Raw genomic sequence first — 14,567 nt, 5'->3', positions numbered from 1 at the left:
AGATCACATCAGACTAGAACCACAATCCTAGATCCCAATCCTACATCCCAGCCAGCTAGAACCACAATCCTACGTCCAAGTACGGACAAGAGTCTGTGAGGATGATGCGGTCAAAGCCACACGATGAAGGCGTGAGAAAATGGCCTCATGGATGGCATTCGCTGCTGAGAGGCAGCGCTGCGAGGAGGTGGAGCTCAGTGGGGGTTGGGGGTGGGGGGGGTGTTGCTAAGTAGGCCTGCTGGCCAATGCCGCGCGAGCAGAGGTTGCCATGGGAACACATTGATTATTTAACAATTGGGATTGAGGCCTGTGCCTTGCCTTGGTCATGGCACTTCCTGTGGGAGCTCCACATGACACGCCTCCGTGCTCCACAGACGTGACAGCATGATGGATGGGTGGATGGGTGGATGGGTGGATGGATGGATGGGTGGGTGGGTGGGTGGATGGGTGGATGGGTGGATGATGAGGAAGAGTTGTGGCCACTTGGTGACATGACTTCATAAAAAGTAAATAGAAATAGAAAAGTAAATAGAAATGTCCAAACTTTGTTGAGCAGTATTAATGTAAAGGTGACTGTAGGGGTGCTGTATTGTCTCTGACGGTGTCTACTATGTTGACTAATATAAATGTAAAGGTGACTGTAGGGGTGCTATATTGTCTCTGATGGTGTCTACTATGTTGACTAATATGAGTGTAAAGGTGACTGTAGGGGTGCTATATTGTCTCTGATGGTGTCTACTTTGTTGAGCAGTATTAATGTAAGGGTGACTCTAGGGGGGCTGTATTGTCTCTGACGGTGTCTACTATGTTGACTCATATAAATGTAAAGGTGACTGTAGGGGTGCTATATTTTCTGTGATGGTGTCTACTATGTTGAGGAGTATGAATGTAAAGGTGACTGTAGGGGTGCTATATTTTCTGTGATGGTGTCTACTATGTTGACTAATATAAATGTAAAGGTGACTGTAGGGGTGCTATATTTTCTGTGATGGTGTCTACTATGTTGACTAATATGAATGTAAAGGTGACTGTAGGGGTGCTATATTTCATGTCTAGATGCTGTAATCACGTTTAGAAGATTGTGGCCAGGTTTCCAATGCTGTACCTACAAAGATATTCCATTAGTAAATAAAGAATCCTACGTTGTTGATCACGGTGTGATGAAGGAGGGATGACTGTTGTGTGTTTTGATTGTTCATCCTTTCTTGGGTGGAATTTCCCAGCCCGGCTCTTGGATCCGGGTTCTTCTTGTTGCCAGGCGCTCCATCCAGGTGTTGCTGAGGACTTTGTCCTGGATGACTGGATGAAGAAATGAGTCTAAGTGCTGATCTCAAATGCCCACTGGAACAGACCAGAGAGAACCATAACTGCCCTAGATGCCGCCCGGAGGGTCCGAGGCTTGGCATCAATCTGCCAAATGCCATGGACTTGACCTCTGCAGTCCTTAACCTGCTCCCCGTCAAAGGATTATCCAGATACTGCCAATTTCTATGTGGCCCTCCGTGGCCTCGCCGTAGCGCAGGCAATGAAATATTGGCGGCTTCCTCGGGGGTCATGTGATCCCAGATTGGCCGCACTCGTCTCCCGTCAGAGGGCTAACACAGCAGATGAGCGTTCCACGCAGCGAGAGGGGGAGGAGGCTGGTAATCCAGTCTAATCCCAGGTACTTGACTTAAACAAACGCATGTTGAGATTACTTGTGCTGAGATTATCTTCCCTGTTATTCCTTTTTGTTTGCTAGCGAGAGATGGAGCTCGACGGCTTATGCAGATAAGACTGCTGTTTTATAGCAGCCGTGGATTCACTTGCCTGCCGCCGCTTCCGGATCAAACCTCACCTATCGTGCAAAGGTCACAGGGTCGTGGACGGTTCAAAAATATCTGACCATACATTGCAAGCTGCGTACCGGGGCTGCACTCTAGCGCTAGCAGCCCTGCCTCCACCCACACAGACAGAGGCTGACAGAAGGTCTCGCTCCGTTCATGCCGTTGTTCTATAGTGTTGAAACGCAATGCCCATGCAGAGTGAACCCTCTTCCTGACAGACAATACATTCACTTGGATTTATTGTCTGATCACCCCAGGCCTTGTGCCCATGGGACGTGCCCCCCAAGTTGTGTTGCGTTGGTGTTTTGAGGTTTTGATGTGCGAGCGCAGTCAGCCAGACGCCAGCATGTGTCGGCCCATATGCGGAAAGGCAGCCGGGGCCCCCGCCTGCTGACGGGAGGAGGGGAGTCACATCTGTCCTCGGTCACAGCACATCAGCGCTGAGCGGCTTTGGAGGGACGCTTTTCCTCAACATCGGAGCGGCCCTGCCGTGTCAGCGCAAGCGTCACACGCTAAATAGAAATATTCGTACAATATTCTCACCCGTGCTTCGCTTTTCCTCAACTTCCTCTTCTTCTTCTCACATTTAGTAGCACTATTCCCAAGTTATCCTTGGAGTTCCTTTATCTTGGAATAACTGTTTTTGTGATTCACCTTATTCTTGTCAAATGATCATTTATTCAGTTTGTGTTCCATGACAACTTCACTCCCCTCCATGTTTGTTCTTGGAATATTTCCCCTTTCCCAAGTGCTTTCCAGGTGTATTCCTGGGGAATGGCAGCATTTGCAACTCCTTCTCATGAATATTGGGTCATGGAATTTTGAAATCATATCATATTATATTACATTATTATCTTTATTGCGTTTTGAATGGTGCGCTACAGCTTAACTCTTACACTCAGGATATTTGACCACTCATAAAACATAGTGTATGTACAGTACTTCTACTTGAAAGTAGTCACCACATGTACGCAGTACTACTGCATTGATTCATATCTGGCCATGTGGTGAAGTACTGTCACCTCATCTACACTTTTGACATAATATGTGTTGGTGTTGACTTGAGCAGCGAGTCTTTTTTCTGGCTTGGTGAGCATCGCTGCTTTTGAATGAAAGAACGAACGAATGATGAATGAATGAATGAATGGCGACTGAATGAACATTAGGAAGATGCATGAGATGTTGTCCTTCATGACCTTCTGACTGTAGTGTAGTGTGTCCACACCTGGAGGTAAGAAGGAGTCCAATGTACCTGTGGATGAGTCCTAATCAAACATCATCACATGACTACTACCAGGACAACCAGAGTATAGAGGGGGAGGAGGCCCCTGCTGTGGCCCAGCAAGGTGCACTGTATTCGGGCACACGCTTTGAGCGGCCCCTGTGAGGCCATGGAGGTCTCTGGGAAAGCGTTTGCACTTTGCGTTTCTGGCGTTTCAGGTGGCTGATGAGGATTTTGTTTCCCCTCACGATGGAGCATTTGGTACAACTCGCACATGAAAGTGAGCTCACGGGAAGTTGTGACGTCACGGGCAGGAGGGGAAAGGAGCGCTTGATTTGCTCACCCATACAGTAGGGCTAATCTGGCCTTGTTTAATGTTGTTGGATTATCGTTATGATGTCATAATTCCCTCATATTGGCCTGTACTTTTATGGTAAATATTCCAGTCAGAGAATACACCCATAGAGTGTGTGTGTGTGTGTGTGTGGGGGGGGGGTGCTTATGATGCAGTTTCTCCTGAGGTTTAAAATGCAAGGCGTATGAGCACATCCTCACGTGGTCTCTCTGTCCCGGTCCTCATTGTCGGCCCTCCCCATGTCTGCCGCCGAGGGGGGGGCGATTCCCATGACGTCCCTTCACCTGGCCCCCGTGTGTGTGACATCACATGTGGTGTGCAGCCACCCCCCATATGCTGAGATAATGTGTATCTCTTCATATTCACAGGCCAACCCTCCCCCCATCATTGTCAAGGCAGACTCACTAGATGCAGGCCCTTACGTAAGTATCTGCTCTCGCTCTCTCGCTCTCTCGCTCTCTCGCTCTCTCGCTCTCTCGCTCTCTCGCTCTCTCGCTCTCTCGCTCTCTCCCTCTCTCGCTCTCTCGCTCTCTCGCTCTCTCGCTCTCTCGCTCTCTCTCTCCCGCCACCGTGTCTGTCTGCCTCACTCGCCCCCCCCCTCCCTGTTCCCACGTGTGTGTGTGAGCATCATGCTGTTTGCCATGTGGACCCACATCCATCATCTCCTTCACCCTGCCTCTTCTTCTCTCTCTCTCTTTTCCGCGGGGGCTGGGCGTTGCGGAGACGCTCGTTTGGTGTCCCGATGCAAATGCTCGTAACGAAGGCAGGACATGTAGCCAGATGATCTCCACAGGAGGCCATGCTGCAAGCGTGGGGCTTTGTCCACGCGGCCTCCAAATGTGTGAAACGTGTGCATGGGCTTCTCCTCCTCTTCTGTGTGTTGGTCCTGATGAGGATGTCATGGTCATCGTCCATCTTTGTCTTCTCTCGTTTGGCAGGTGAATGGCAGTGATGGGATGTACAAGTATGAGGAGATCATCCTGGAGAGGGTAAGTTGCTTTCTTTTACTTATCAAATATGGCTATATTATATATATATATATATATATATATATATATATATATACTATACCAGCAGCAGCGAGGAAATGGGCACCATGACTTCCACAGGAAAAGTCCACCTTTTTCCCAAATCATCCGCAATCCTGATGCGAGACGTGAACATCTCCTTTCTGTCTTCTGAATATACCACAACATCTCAAACGGAGCAGCACCTTCTGATAAAACCTCCAAAAATGTCCATCATGTGGGCTGCATATGAAGCACATTGTTATTATGTTATTATTATTATTGTTATTAAACGTCTCATCAACATTCGTAACACCCAAGAACTAGCTTCCTGGCGTGGTGACACCCCACGGTTGGTGACACCCCACGGTTGGTGACACCCCACGGTTGGTGACACCCCAGATCGCTAGCCCGCTAGGGAACGCTACATCTTGGAGCTTTTAGTTTTGGAAGCTCGGTGTAGCCTTCCTGTCTATGTTGCCATGTGGAAGCATCCAGGAAGGAAGCTCCCAAAATCCTCCCAGGATGACATGTTAGCTAGCTGTCTAGTTTTAGCTCTTGTTCTATCTTTAGAAGACACGCAAAAGGACGAGAAGTGGGTTGATGTCCCACATCAGGATGGTGGATGGCGAGCTGCGCCATCTAGCAGGCCTAGCGGTTAGCATGTTGGCCACAGCCAGGATCTCCGTGTTCTGCCGTCCGGGTACTCCGCTTTCCTCCCCATTCCGAAAACATGTTAGCATGTTAGCTTCATTGGTGACTCCAAATTGTCCATAGGTAAGAATGTGGGCGGGAATAGTGTAGTATATGTGCCCTGTGATTGGCTGGCCCCGCCTCTGACCCACAGACAGCTGGGATAGGCTCCAGCGTGCATTCATTCTCTTCCCAGCAAGAGTGAAGACCTCCTTACGGACGTGACTGGAATATCTTTGCGTGTCAGCTGTGATGTCCCGCGGCAGCCATCATGTCGTAGGTGGCGTGCGTCGTGCGTGTTGGGAGCGCAGGACAGCGAGGCGTTTCTTTACGTAATCCCCTCGGCGATGTCATCGGCAGGAAGGTAAAGGACCCCCCCACCCCCGTCGCTCATCAGTCCAGGTCTGGTCTGGCGGCGGCGGAGATCTTTTCTGTGGTTCCGCCGCCCACGTAGGCTCGCATACGCCATCTCACACGTTCCGGCTTTAAAGGGACGATACCGTAGCAACGCCACTCGGAGAGTAGTCAGTGTGCAGCTTGTCTCATCATCGTCTAAACGCACCTCACAGTGGGCAGTACGCAGGTGAGCGCCATTCTTGTCTAGGACCTTCATCCTCTTGGGCGTGGAACGGCGCTCCGTGGCGTCTTTCAGAGATTACGTCACACATAACGCCATCTTCCAAAGGTGGATGGCGTGGAGAAGATGTTCATCCCTACCTCAGGTCCTACAACCACTTTCACGAGGACACGTGGGCCGGTGGGGGGGTCGTTTTGCAGCAATGGCTCTAATCTACCGGATTAACATCCTGGATCATGGCGGCCACCTCCTCACCTGCATGTCGCCTTTCCAATGTGCGCAGGGGAACTCCGGCCTGGGCTTCAGCATTGCAGGAGGCATAGATAACCCCCACATTCCTGACGATCCGGGGATCTTCATCACCAAGATCATCCCTGGAGGAGCGGCTGCCATGGATGGAAGGCTGGGGTATGTTTCCCTGGAAAAGTCGAGGCATGCAGGGGTCCGTTTTGCACAAGGTGTCCCTAAATCTGGACAGTAATTATTAGCGGCTGCTCGGAGCGGGTGCCCGAATACAGTGCACCTTGCTGGGCCGCCTGTGTACTCTGCTTCTCCTGATGATGTTTCATGAGGACACATCAGCAGCTACACTTGGAAGCGCCTGGAGGAGGAGGAGCTACATTAAAAAATAGATCATCTCTGGTAAAAATGCTTATTTTCAACCAAATGGAAGCCTTGTGACCATGAAGCCACCATGTGGCGTTTTTACAACATAAAAAAAGCATTTCTTTTTCAACTTCCTTCATCTTCCAGCTCTCCACCTTTCATTGGAAGACCAGGCAGCGGTACGTGTGTGGGAGTTCCTCCTCCAGGCGCTTCCTCCAGATCCTGAGCATCAAAAGCCCCCGCGGTTATCTTAACAGCACCGTGGCGCACCTTCATCCGGCCTTTTCCCATGTATTCCCAACCGCAGGGTGAATGACTGCGTCCTGCGCGTGAACGACGTGGACGTGTCCGAGGTGGTCCACAGCAGGGCGGTGGAGGCCCTGAAGGAGGCGGGGCCCGTGGTGCGCCTGCTGGTGAGGCGGAGGCAGGCCCCACCTGAGACCATCCTGGAGGTCAACCTGCTCAAAGGGCCCAAAGGTGTGCACGGGTCAAACATGCTAGCATGAACGTATACATGTCATGTACATATATACATATACATATACATATACATATATAGATGTACATATATAGATACATATATGTCATGTCATGAGCTGTACCAACATACAATGCAGACTTATGATGTCATAATTATGATAACAATATGAACACAGCGGCCAGTCCAGGATGTGTACCCTGAAGCATTGTAATTGTCAGTGTAGTATTCCACATTGGCCACTAGGTGTCGGTGTTGGGTAGGACTCAACCCCTCGCCGAGGTTCCCCAGGGAACACGTTTACTGTGACACGGCCCCAGCAGGACTCGTGTACTGACTTCTAAGACGGCCAATGGCTACGTTTCTTACTCAAGCGTCGGCACCAGTGGACATCACATGACATGACATTAGCTTAACACGCCATGAAGGCATGACGTCAGCGATTGCATGTCCGACATTGTAGAGTGGAAAAAAGTTTTCCTCCTATCTAGTGTGGAAGTGGTGAAAAAATATTTTATCCCAATGGTAAATTGGAATTACGAGACAAAAAAGTCAAAATCACGAGATAAGAAAGACTTCACCAGCAAATGAAGTATTTTATCACTTGTAAAGCCGCACTTAAAGTACTTTTCAATGTACTCTGAACAAAGCTAGCTCATTATTTTCACTTTCTATCTCATTATTATGACTTTCTATCTCATCATTTTGACTTTCTTATCTTAAAATGTTGACTTTTTTCTTGTAATTTCAACTTTTTATCTCGTTATTTCAACTTTTTATCTCAAATTTTTGACTTTCCATCTCAGAATTTGGACGTTTTTATGACATTATTTCGACTTACCATTGGGATATTTTTTTTTCCAGTGGCTTCCATAGTTTTTGGCTCCTTAAGTTTAGAAGAAATAAATTGGAGGCTAACTGGTTAGCGTGTTAGCGTGTTAGCTTGCTAGCTAGCGGCCATCTTGAGGCGGTGCAGCATAGTTTTGAGAGTTGAACACAAAGATACCAGGAGTCTGGAGTCATTGAGGTCTGGAAGCACGATAAACCAGGGCTGGTCTTACATGGACTAAGGGGGTCCCTAGTCCGTGTCTCCAGTGGAAAAGGAGATATGAGGGTCTTTTGGAATACTTCAGTATGACGTATTATAGTGTCTGTAACTGGTATCCAACTGGACTAGCGTTGTACCTGACGGTTGATCTTGCTCGCCAGGCCTGGGGTTCAGCATCGCGGGAGGGATCGGCAATCAGCACATCCCAGGAGACAACAGCATCTACATCACCAAGATCATCGAAGGAGGGGCTGCCCAGAAAGACGGACGGCTGCAGACCGGAGACCGCCTGCTAGCTGTAGGCCTCTAAACCATCTTCACACAAGTTCTGGTGTTGCGTAATCTTCCAGTGTTAAACGTGTGGTGAAAGGTGAAGCCTTCAAACGCGTTGAGAAGCTACCTCCAGCTTCTGACCTCTCGGCGGCACGCACACCAACACAGCAGATATCTGGCTCAGGCCTCCACGCCGGGATTCGTGTTTGGTGTTGGCTGGCGTGACACGTGAACGCCACACGGCCTCTAAAGATGCCTCTTCTCTTCAGGTGAACAACATCGTGCTTCAGGACGTACGTCACGAGGAGGCGGTGGCGGCGCTCAAGAACACCTCGGACATGGTCTACCTCAAGGTGGCCAAGCCGGGGCCCGTGCATCTCAATGACATGTACGCCCCGCCCGACTATTCCAGCAGTACGTATTTACTTCTTCTTCTTCTTCTCTGGGCCGTGCTTAGGTTTAACTATGGGCCGTGCTTAGGTTTAACTATGGGCCGTGCTTAGGTTTAACTATGCTTAGGTTTAACTATGGGCCGTGCTTAGGTTTAACTATGGGCCGTGCTTAGGTTTAACTATGGGCCATGCTTAGGTTTAACTATGGGCCATGCTTAGGTTTAACTATGGGCCGTGCTTAGGTTTAACTATGGGCCGTGCTTAGGTTTAACTATGGGCCATGCTTAGGTTTAACCATGCTTAGGTTTAACTATGGGCCGTGCTTAGGTTTAACTATGGGCCATGCTTAGGTTTAACTATGGGCCATGCTTAGGTTTAACTATGGGCCGTGCTTAGGTTTAACTATGGGCCGTGCTTAGGTTTAACCATGCTTAGGTTTAACTATGGGCCGTGCTTAGGTTTAACTATGGGCCATGCTTAGGTTTAACTATGGGCCGTGCTTAGGTTTAACTATGGGCCGTGCTTAGGTTTAACTATGGGCCATGCTTAGGTTTAACTATGGGCCATGCTTAGGTTTAACTATGGGCCGTGCTTAGGTTTAACTATGGGCCATGCTTAGGTTTAACTATGCTTAGGTTTAACTATGGGCCATGCTTAGGTTTAACTATGCTTAGGTTTAACTATGGGCCGTGCTTAGGTTTAACTATGGGCCATGCTTAGGTTTAACTATGCTTAGGTTTAACTATGGGCCATGCTTAGGTTTAACTATGCTTAGGTTTAACTATGGGCCGTGCTTAGGTTTAACTATGGGCCATGCTTAGGTTTAACTATGGGCCATGCTTAGGTTTAACTATGGGCCATGCTTAGGTTTAACTATGGGCCATGCTTAGGTTTAACTATGGGCCATGCTTAGGTTTAACTATGGGCCATGCTTAGGTTTAACTATGGGCCGTGCTTAGGTTTAACTATGGGCCGTGCTTAGGTTTAACTATGGGCCATGCTTAGGTTTAACTATGGGCCGTGCTTAGGTTTAACTATGGGCCGTGCTTAGGTTTAACTATGCTTAGGTTTAACTATGGGCCGTGCTTAGGTTTAACTATGGGCCGTGCTTAGGTTTAACTATGGGCCGTGCTTAGGTTTAACTATGGGCCGTGCTTAGGTTTAACTATGCTTAGGTTTAACTATGGGCCGTGCTTAGGTTTAACTATGGGCCATGCTTAGGTTTAACTATGGGCCATGCTTAGGTTTAACTATGGGCCGTGCTTAGGTTTAACTATGGGCCATGCTTAGGTTTAACTATGGGCCATGCTTAGGTTTAACTATGCTTAGGTTTAACTATGGGCCATGCTTAGGTTTAACTATGGGCCGTGCTTAGGTTTAACTATGGGCCATGCTTAGGTTTAACTATGGGCCATGCTTAGGTTTAACTATGGGCCGTGCTTAGGTTTAACTATGGGCCATGCTTAGGTTTAACTATGGGCCATGCTTAGGTTTAACTATGGGCCATGCTTAGGTTTAACTATGGGCCGTGCTTAGGTTTAACTATGGGCCGTGCTTAGGTTTAACTATGGGCCGTGCTTAGGTTTAACTATGGGCCATGCTTAGGTTTAACTATGGGCCGTGCTTAGGTTTAACTATGGGCCATGCTTAGGTTTAACTATGGGCCGTGCTTAGGTTTAACTATGGGCCATGCTTAGGTTTAACTATGGGCCATGCTTAGGTTTAACTATGGGCCGTGCTTAGGTTTAACTATGGGCCGTGCTTAGGTTTAACTATGGGCCATGCTTAGGTTTAACTATGGGCCGTGCTTAGGTTTAACTATGGGCCGTGCTTAGGTTTAACCATGCTTAGGTTTAACTATGGGCCGTGCTTAGGTTTAACTATGGGCCATGCTTAGGTTTAACTATGGGCCGTGCTTAGGTTTAACTATGGGCCATGCTTAGGTTTAACTATGGGCCATGCTTAGGTTTAACTATGGGCCGTGCTTAGGTTTAACTATGGGCCGTGCTTAGGTTTAACCATGCTTAGGTTTAACTATGGGCCGTGCTTAGGTTTAACTATGGGCCATGCTTAGGTTTAACTATGGGCCGTGCTTAGGTTTAACTATGGGCCGTGCTTAGGTTTAACTATGGGCCATGCTTAGGTTTAACTATGGGCCATGCTTAGGTTTAACTATGGGCCATGCTTAGGTTTAACTATGGGCCATGCTTAGGTTTAACTATGGGCCATGCTTAGGTTTAACTATGGGCCATGCTTAGGTTTAACTATGGGCCGTGCTTAGGTTTAACTATGGGCCATGCTTAGGTTTAACTATGCTTAGGTTTAACTATGGGCCGTGCTTAGGTTTAACCATGCTTAGGTTTAACTATGGGCCATGCTTAGGTTTAACTATGGGCCATGCTTAGGTTTAACTATGGGCCGTGCTTAGGTTTAACTATGGGCCATGCTTAGGTTTAACTATGGGCCATGCTTAGGTTTAACTATGGGCCATGCTTAGGTTTAACTATGGGCCATGCTTAGGTTTAACTATGGGCCATGCTTAGGTTTAACACTGTACCCTTATACGGTACTCATTCACATAGTATTTACATCCAGTAATGTGGAAATACTGCAGTATTTATTCCATTTACCCTGATACATTATGACTGGAGATGATATGACGTGTATTCCTGATGTCCTGACACGTATTTTAGGAATAAAAAATTATTATTTTGATTTTCATGATGATAAAATACTAATGGTGTAATCCCTTTCCTTCTAAAAATACAAATTTCAAATATGAAATATAGTATAAATATAATATGCATACCCATGGAAAATAATGTATAATTGTATTTCTCTTATTCTTTCTGCATAATATTTCTTCTATTGCTGATGATGATGGACATGGTTCAACCTTGCACTGCGGCGTGTGCTTATGATACGTATATGCCCCCCTCCCCAGTAGATGCCCCCCCATATTTAGTACCTGGCAAGGCTGAATATTTGTTTCATATCCCATCAAATAATGCATACATGATGAGTCATATCTGATTCATAAGCTCCACATCCAGGCTTCTGCGGGAGGTGTGAGCATCCACCAAGGTGTCCAACGTCATGTTGACCTTAGTGATGTTTGGTGGAGGTGGACGCTGGATTGAGTGACAGGCCGGCTAGAATGACAAGTCATCAATAAAGGGAAGCGCTGTGCATCACGTCGATGACAAATGCAGGATCCAAGTAGTTGAGTCATGTTTACATAATGCGGCTAACTAACCTAAGCTAGTAATGCTACTAATACATAACGTGGCCAATGTTACGTGAATATTCTTACCGTGGATGGCTGCTCTCTTGCCCAAAACCTCGACGCCCAGACACCCACGGAGTGACTGCTCACACACACACACACACACACACACACACACTCACACACACACACACACACCATTCTTCCCACAGCACGAAGAAGCGGCGTTCTCTGCCTCCCACTGAGTGCGGACGTTTTCTCACATCCCACCTGCGCCTGGGAGAACCACAATCTTGAGGCCAAGCGTCTCCACTTCTGAGTGTGCTAGCGTGGCTACATTTCCACGCACTTGCTGCACTCTCACAGGCTGCCAGGGTTGGGGGTTGAAAGCCGGGGTGCACCAACCATGTGACCATGTCATACCCATAATGCCCAAAAATACACCCTGTGATTCTAAATCTGGTGCCTGTGATGTTAACGACCTGCCATAACCTCGTCTGAACTAGGACGACATTTCCTGTTCTAGTTCTAGCAAATTCTCCTCACCAAAATCAACCAACTAAAACACCAGCGTCGTTTCAAAACACCTTTCCCAGAGACCTCCATGGCGGCATGGCAGCTGCTCGGAGCGTGTGCCCGAATACAGTGCACCTTGCTGGGCCACAGCAGGCGGCTCCTCCCCCTCTATACTCTGGTTCTCCTGGTAGTGGTCATGTCATGTCGTGATGTTTGATTAGGACATCAGCAGGTACGCTTGGTCACATGCTCATTTCTTCCAAGTGTTCCCACGCTACACTTCCATGGACAGATATCAAAACATTATCTGTATCATGTTGTCTCTAATATATAATAATAATAATAAACACAAGCTACTACTAATACAGCTGAAACTCAACTCTGAAGCCCCGGCATCACTTCCTGTCCACACGTCCGTAACACGTTTATGCAGGCTTATCTTATATTATTATGTAGAGGGGACTGTAGGGGTGTTAGTTTAGACTAGGAGGGCTCTCATACAGTTAAAGGGTATTGACAGGTGGCGAAACAGCTATAAAAGGTAGTCAGTAGTAATCAGTAGTCTTTAGAAGTATTGCTTCAAAAGAGTGGATGTACTCACGCCCCTCCCCTCCTGTTGATAGTTAAAACGTGTAGCGAAGCCTTTTTGCATTAGGAAAGCTGCCCTCCGCGGAGTGGCGGGCGTACACGGGGCCGGGTCACAGGCTCAGGGGCCCGCGGTCACGTGATGCGGGATTTGAAGCGGCGGTGCTTAGAGTGTAATCATTCTTTCTTTCCCCCCTACTGGCCTGGCCCTCCCTCCAGCCTTCCCCACCATGGTGGACAACCACGTCAGCCACAACTACATGGGCGCCATGGAACCCAAGCCGGCGTACCCGCCTCCCCAGGTCACCCCGTCCAGGTATTCGCCGGTGCCCCGCCACATGCTGGGGGAGGAAGACTTCACAAGGTAGGTCGCTGGCTGCTCAATTCCCCCCGACCCGCCCCCACCCCACCCCCCGCATTAGCGACACCGACTGTCGCATAGATTATGTGGAGACAGAAGGTCAACCCCCTCCTATCTTGTCGTGCATGGGTTCCTTTCTGTTCTCCGTGGCCCTCCTTTGAGTTGTTGTCGTCCCGGTGTCGAAAACACACATGTTCAGCCATTCAGGTTTTTTTTTTTTTTTGGGGGGGGGGGGGGGGGGTGCTGCGTCGGAAAAAGCTGGACAGTGTGTGGTGAGAGGCATCTTGTCACTTCTTGTTCTTGTTATGACTGTCTTTTAACCTTTGACCTCTAATCCAAGGACTGGATGGGATGTAGCATTCATGGGGGGGCCGAGGGGGGGGGCTCCGGGGAGGAGGAGGAGAAGGAGGCTCCCTGCGTGTGGCTGCATGAGGCTGATGAGTGTGTTTGTTCCCGGAATGTCCACATGACCTGTATACATGTGTATCCCGTGTACATGTGTATCCCGTGTACATGTGTATCCCGTGTACATGTGTATCCCGTGTACATGTGTATCCCGTGTACATGTGTATCCCGTGTACATGTGTATCCCGTGTACATGTGTATCCCGTGTACATGTGTATCCCGTGTACATGTGTATCCCGTGTACATGTGTAACCCGTGTACATGTGTAACCCGTGTACATGTGTAACCCGTGTACATGTGTATCCCGTGTACATGTGTATCCCGTGTACATGTGTATCCCGTGTACATGTGTATCCCGTGTACATGTGTATCCCGTGTACATGTGTAACCTGTGTACATGTATGTCGCATCTCTTTCTTTTGTGTCGTACACTTTTTGTCCCGTTCACTGTGATTCCTGTGCCCCCACAGCCGGGCTGAGCCAATTTACAGTGTCATCCACAAACCTGGGGAGGGCAAGGCGCCCCAGGCTCTCTTCAGAGGCTTCTGTCCTTCCCCTGCACCCTTGTGCCAAGCTCCGCTACTCCCCCTCTCTGGCAGGTACTAACCTAGTCCATCACGCCTTGCTCTAGCTAACTAGCTAACTAGCTAACTAGCTAACCAGCTAACCAGCCAACCAGCTAACCCTCCTCTCCGGAAGCTTAGCATCAGGTAGACGTGAGCAGACAGGTGGACACGGACAGGAAGTCGTGAGAAGGTCAGGAAAGGCCGGGCAGGATGATCTTAGCGCTGATTCCTCCTCTTTGTCTTCCTTTGCAATGGTTGCATGTCGGTGTCACCCCCCCCCCCCCCACTCTCCCCCCTTTAGATATCTGCATGATTTGCCCCCATATGTCATTCTCTATGGTCTCTTCTTCACTCTTTCATACGACATCTCGCTAGATGGTTTCTCAGTCAGGAAACAAAAGTCTCAGGATGCTAATACGTAGATCCATCAA

The 14,567-nt window shown here is 48.5% G+C and overlaps 1 protein-coding gene across 11 annotated transcripts in view; it reads left to right on the top strand.

Moving 5' to 3' along the window:
- dlg3 (discs, large homolog 3 (Drosophila)) overlaps window positions 1-14,567 on the top strand; it is a 61,198-nt gene that overhangs the window by 24,333 nt on the left and 22,298 nt on the right. For 5 of the 11 annotated variants that reach the window (XM_058053256.2, XM_058053237.2, XM_058053272.2 and 2 more), the window contains 7 exons: window positions 3,772-3,825; window positions 4,342-4,392; window positions 5,964-6,088; window positions 6,594-6,763; window positions 7,974-8,110; window positions 8,355-8,500; window positions 13,007-13,168. In XM_058053256.2, the coding sequence (XP_057909239.2) occupies window positions 3,772-3,825; window positions 4,342-4,392; window positions 5,964-6,088; window positions 6,594-6,763; window positions 7,974-8,110; window positions 8,355-8,500; window positions 13,007-13,168 (845 nt within the window). The remainder of the gene's footprint in view (window positions 1-3,771; window positions 3,826-4,341; window positions 4,393-5,963; window positions 6,089-6,593; window positions 6,764-7,973; window positions 8,111-8,354; window positions 8,501-13,006; window positions 13,169-14,567) is intronic. The other 6 variants (XM_058053287.2, XM_058053247.2, XM_058053303.2 and 3 more) reach the window with 3 other exon arrangements.

This window comes from Doryrhamphus excisus, linkage group LG23, assembly GCF_037039965.1.
Source record: "Doryrhamphus excisus strain RoL-2023G ecotype Guam linkage group LG23, RoL_Dexc_Guam_v1.1, whole genome shotgun sequence".
In the NCBI taxonomy this organism is placed as follows: Eukaryota; Metazoa; Chordata; class Actinopteri; order Syngnathiformes; family Syngnathidae; genus Doryrhamphus; species Doryrhamphus excisus.
The sequence above is the reverse complement of the archived record's forward strand: the minus strand, read 5'-3'. Positions and strand labels throughout refer to the sequence as shown.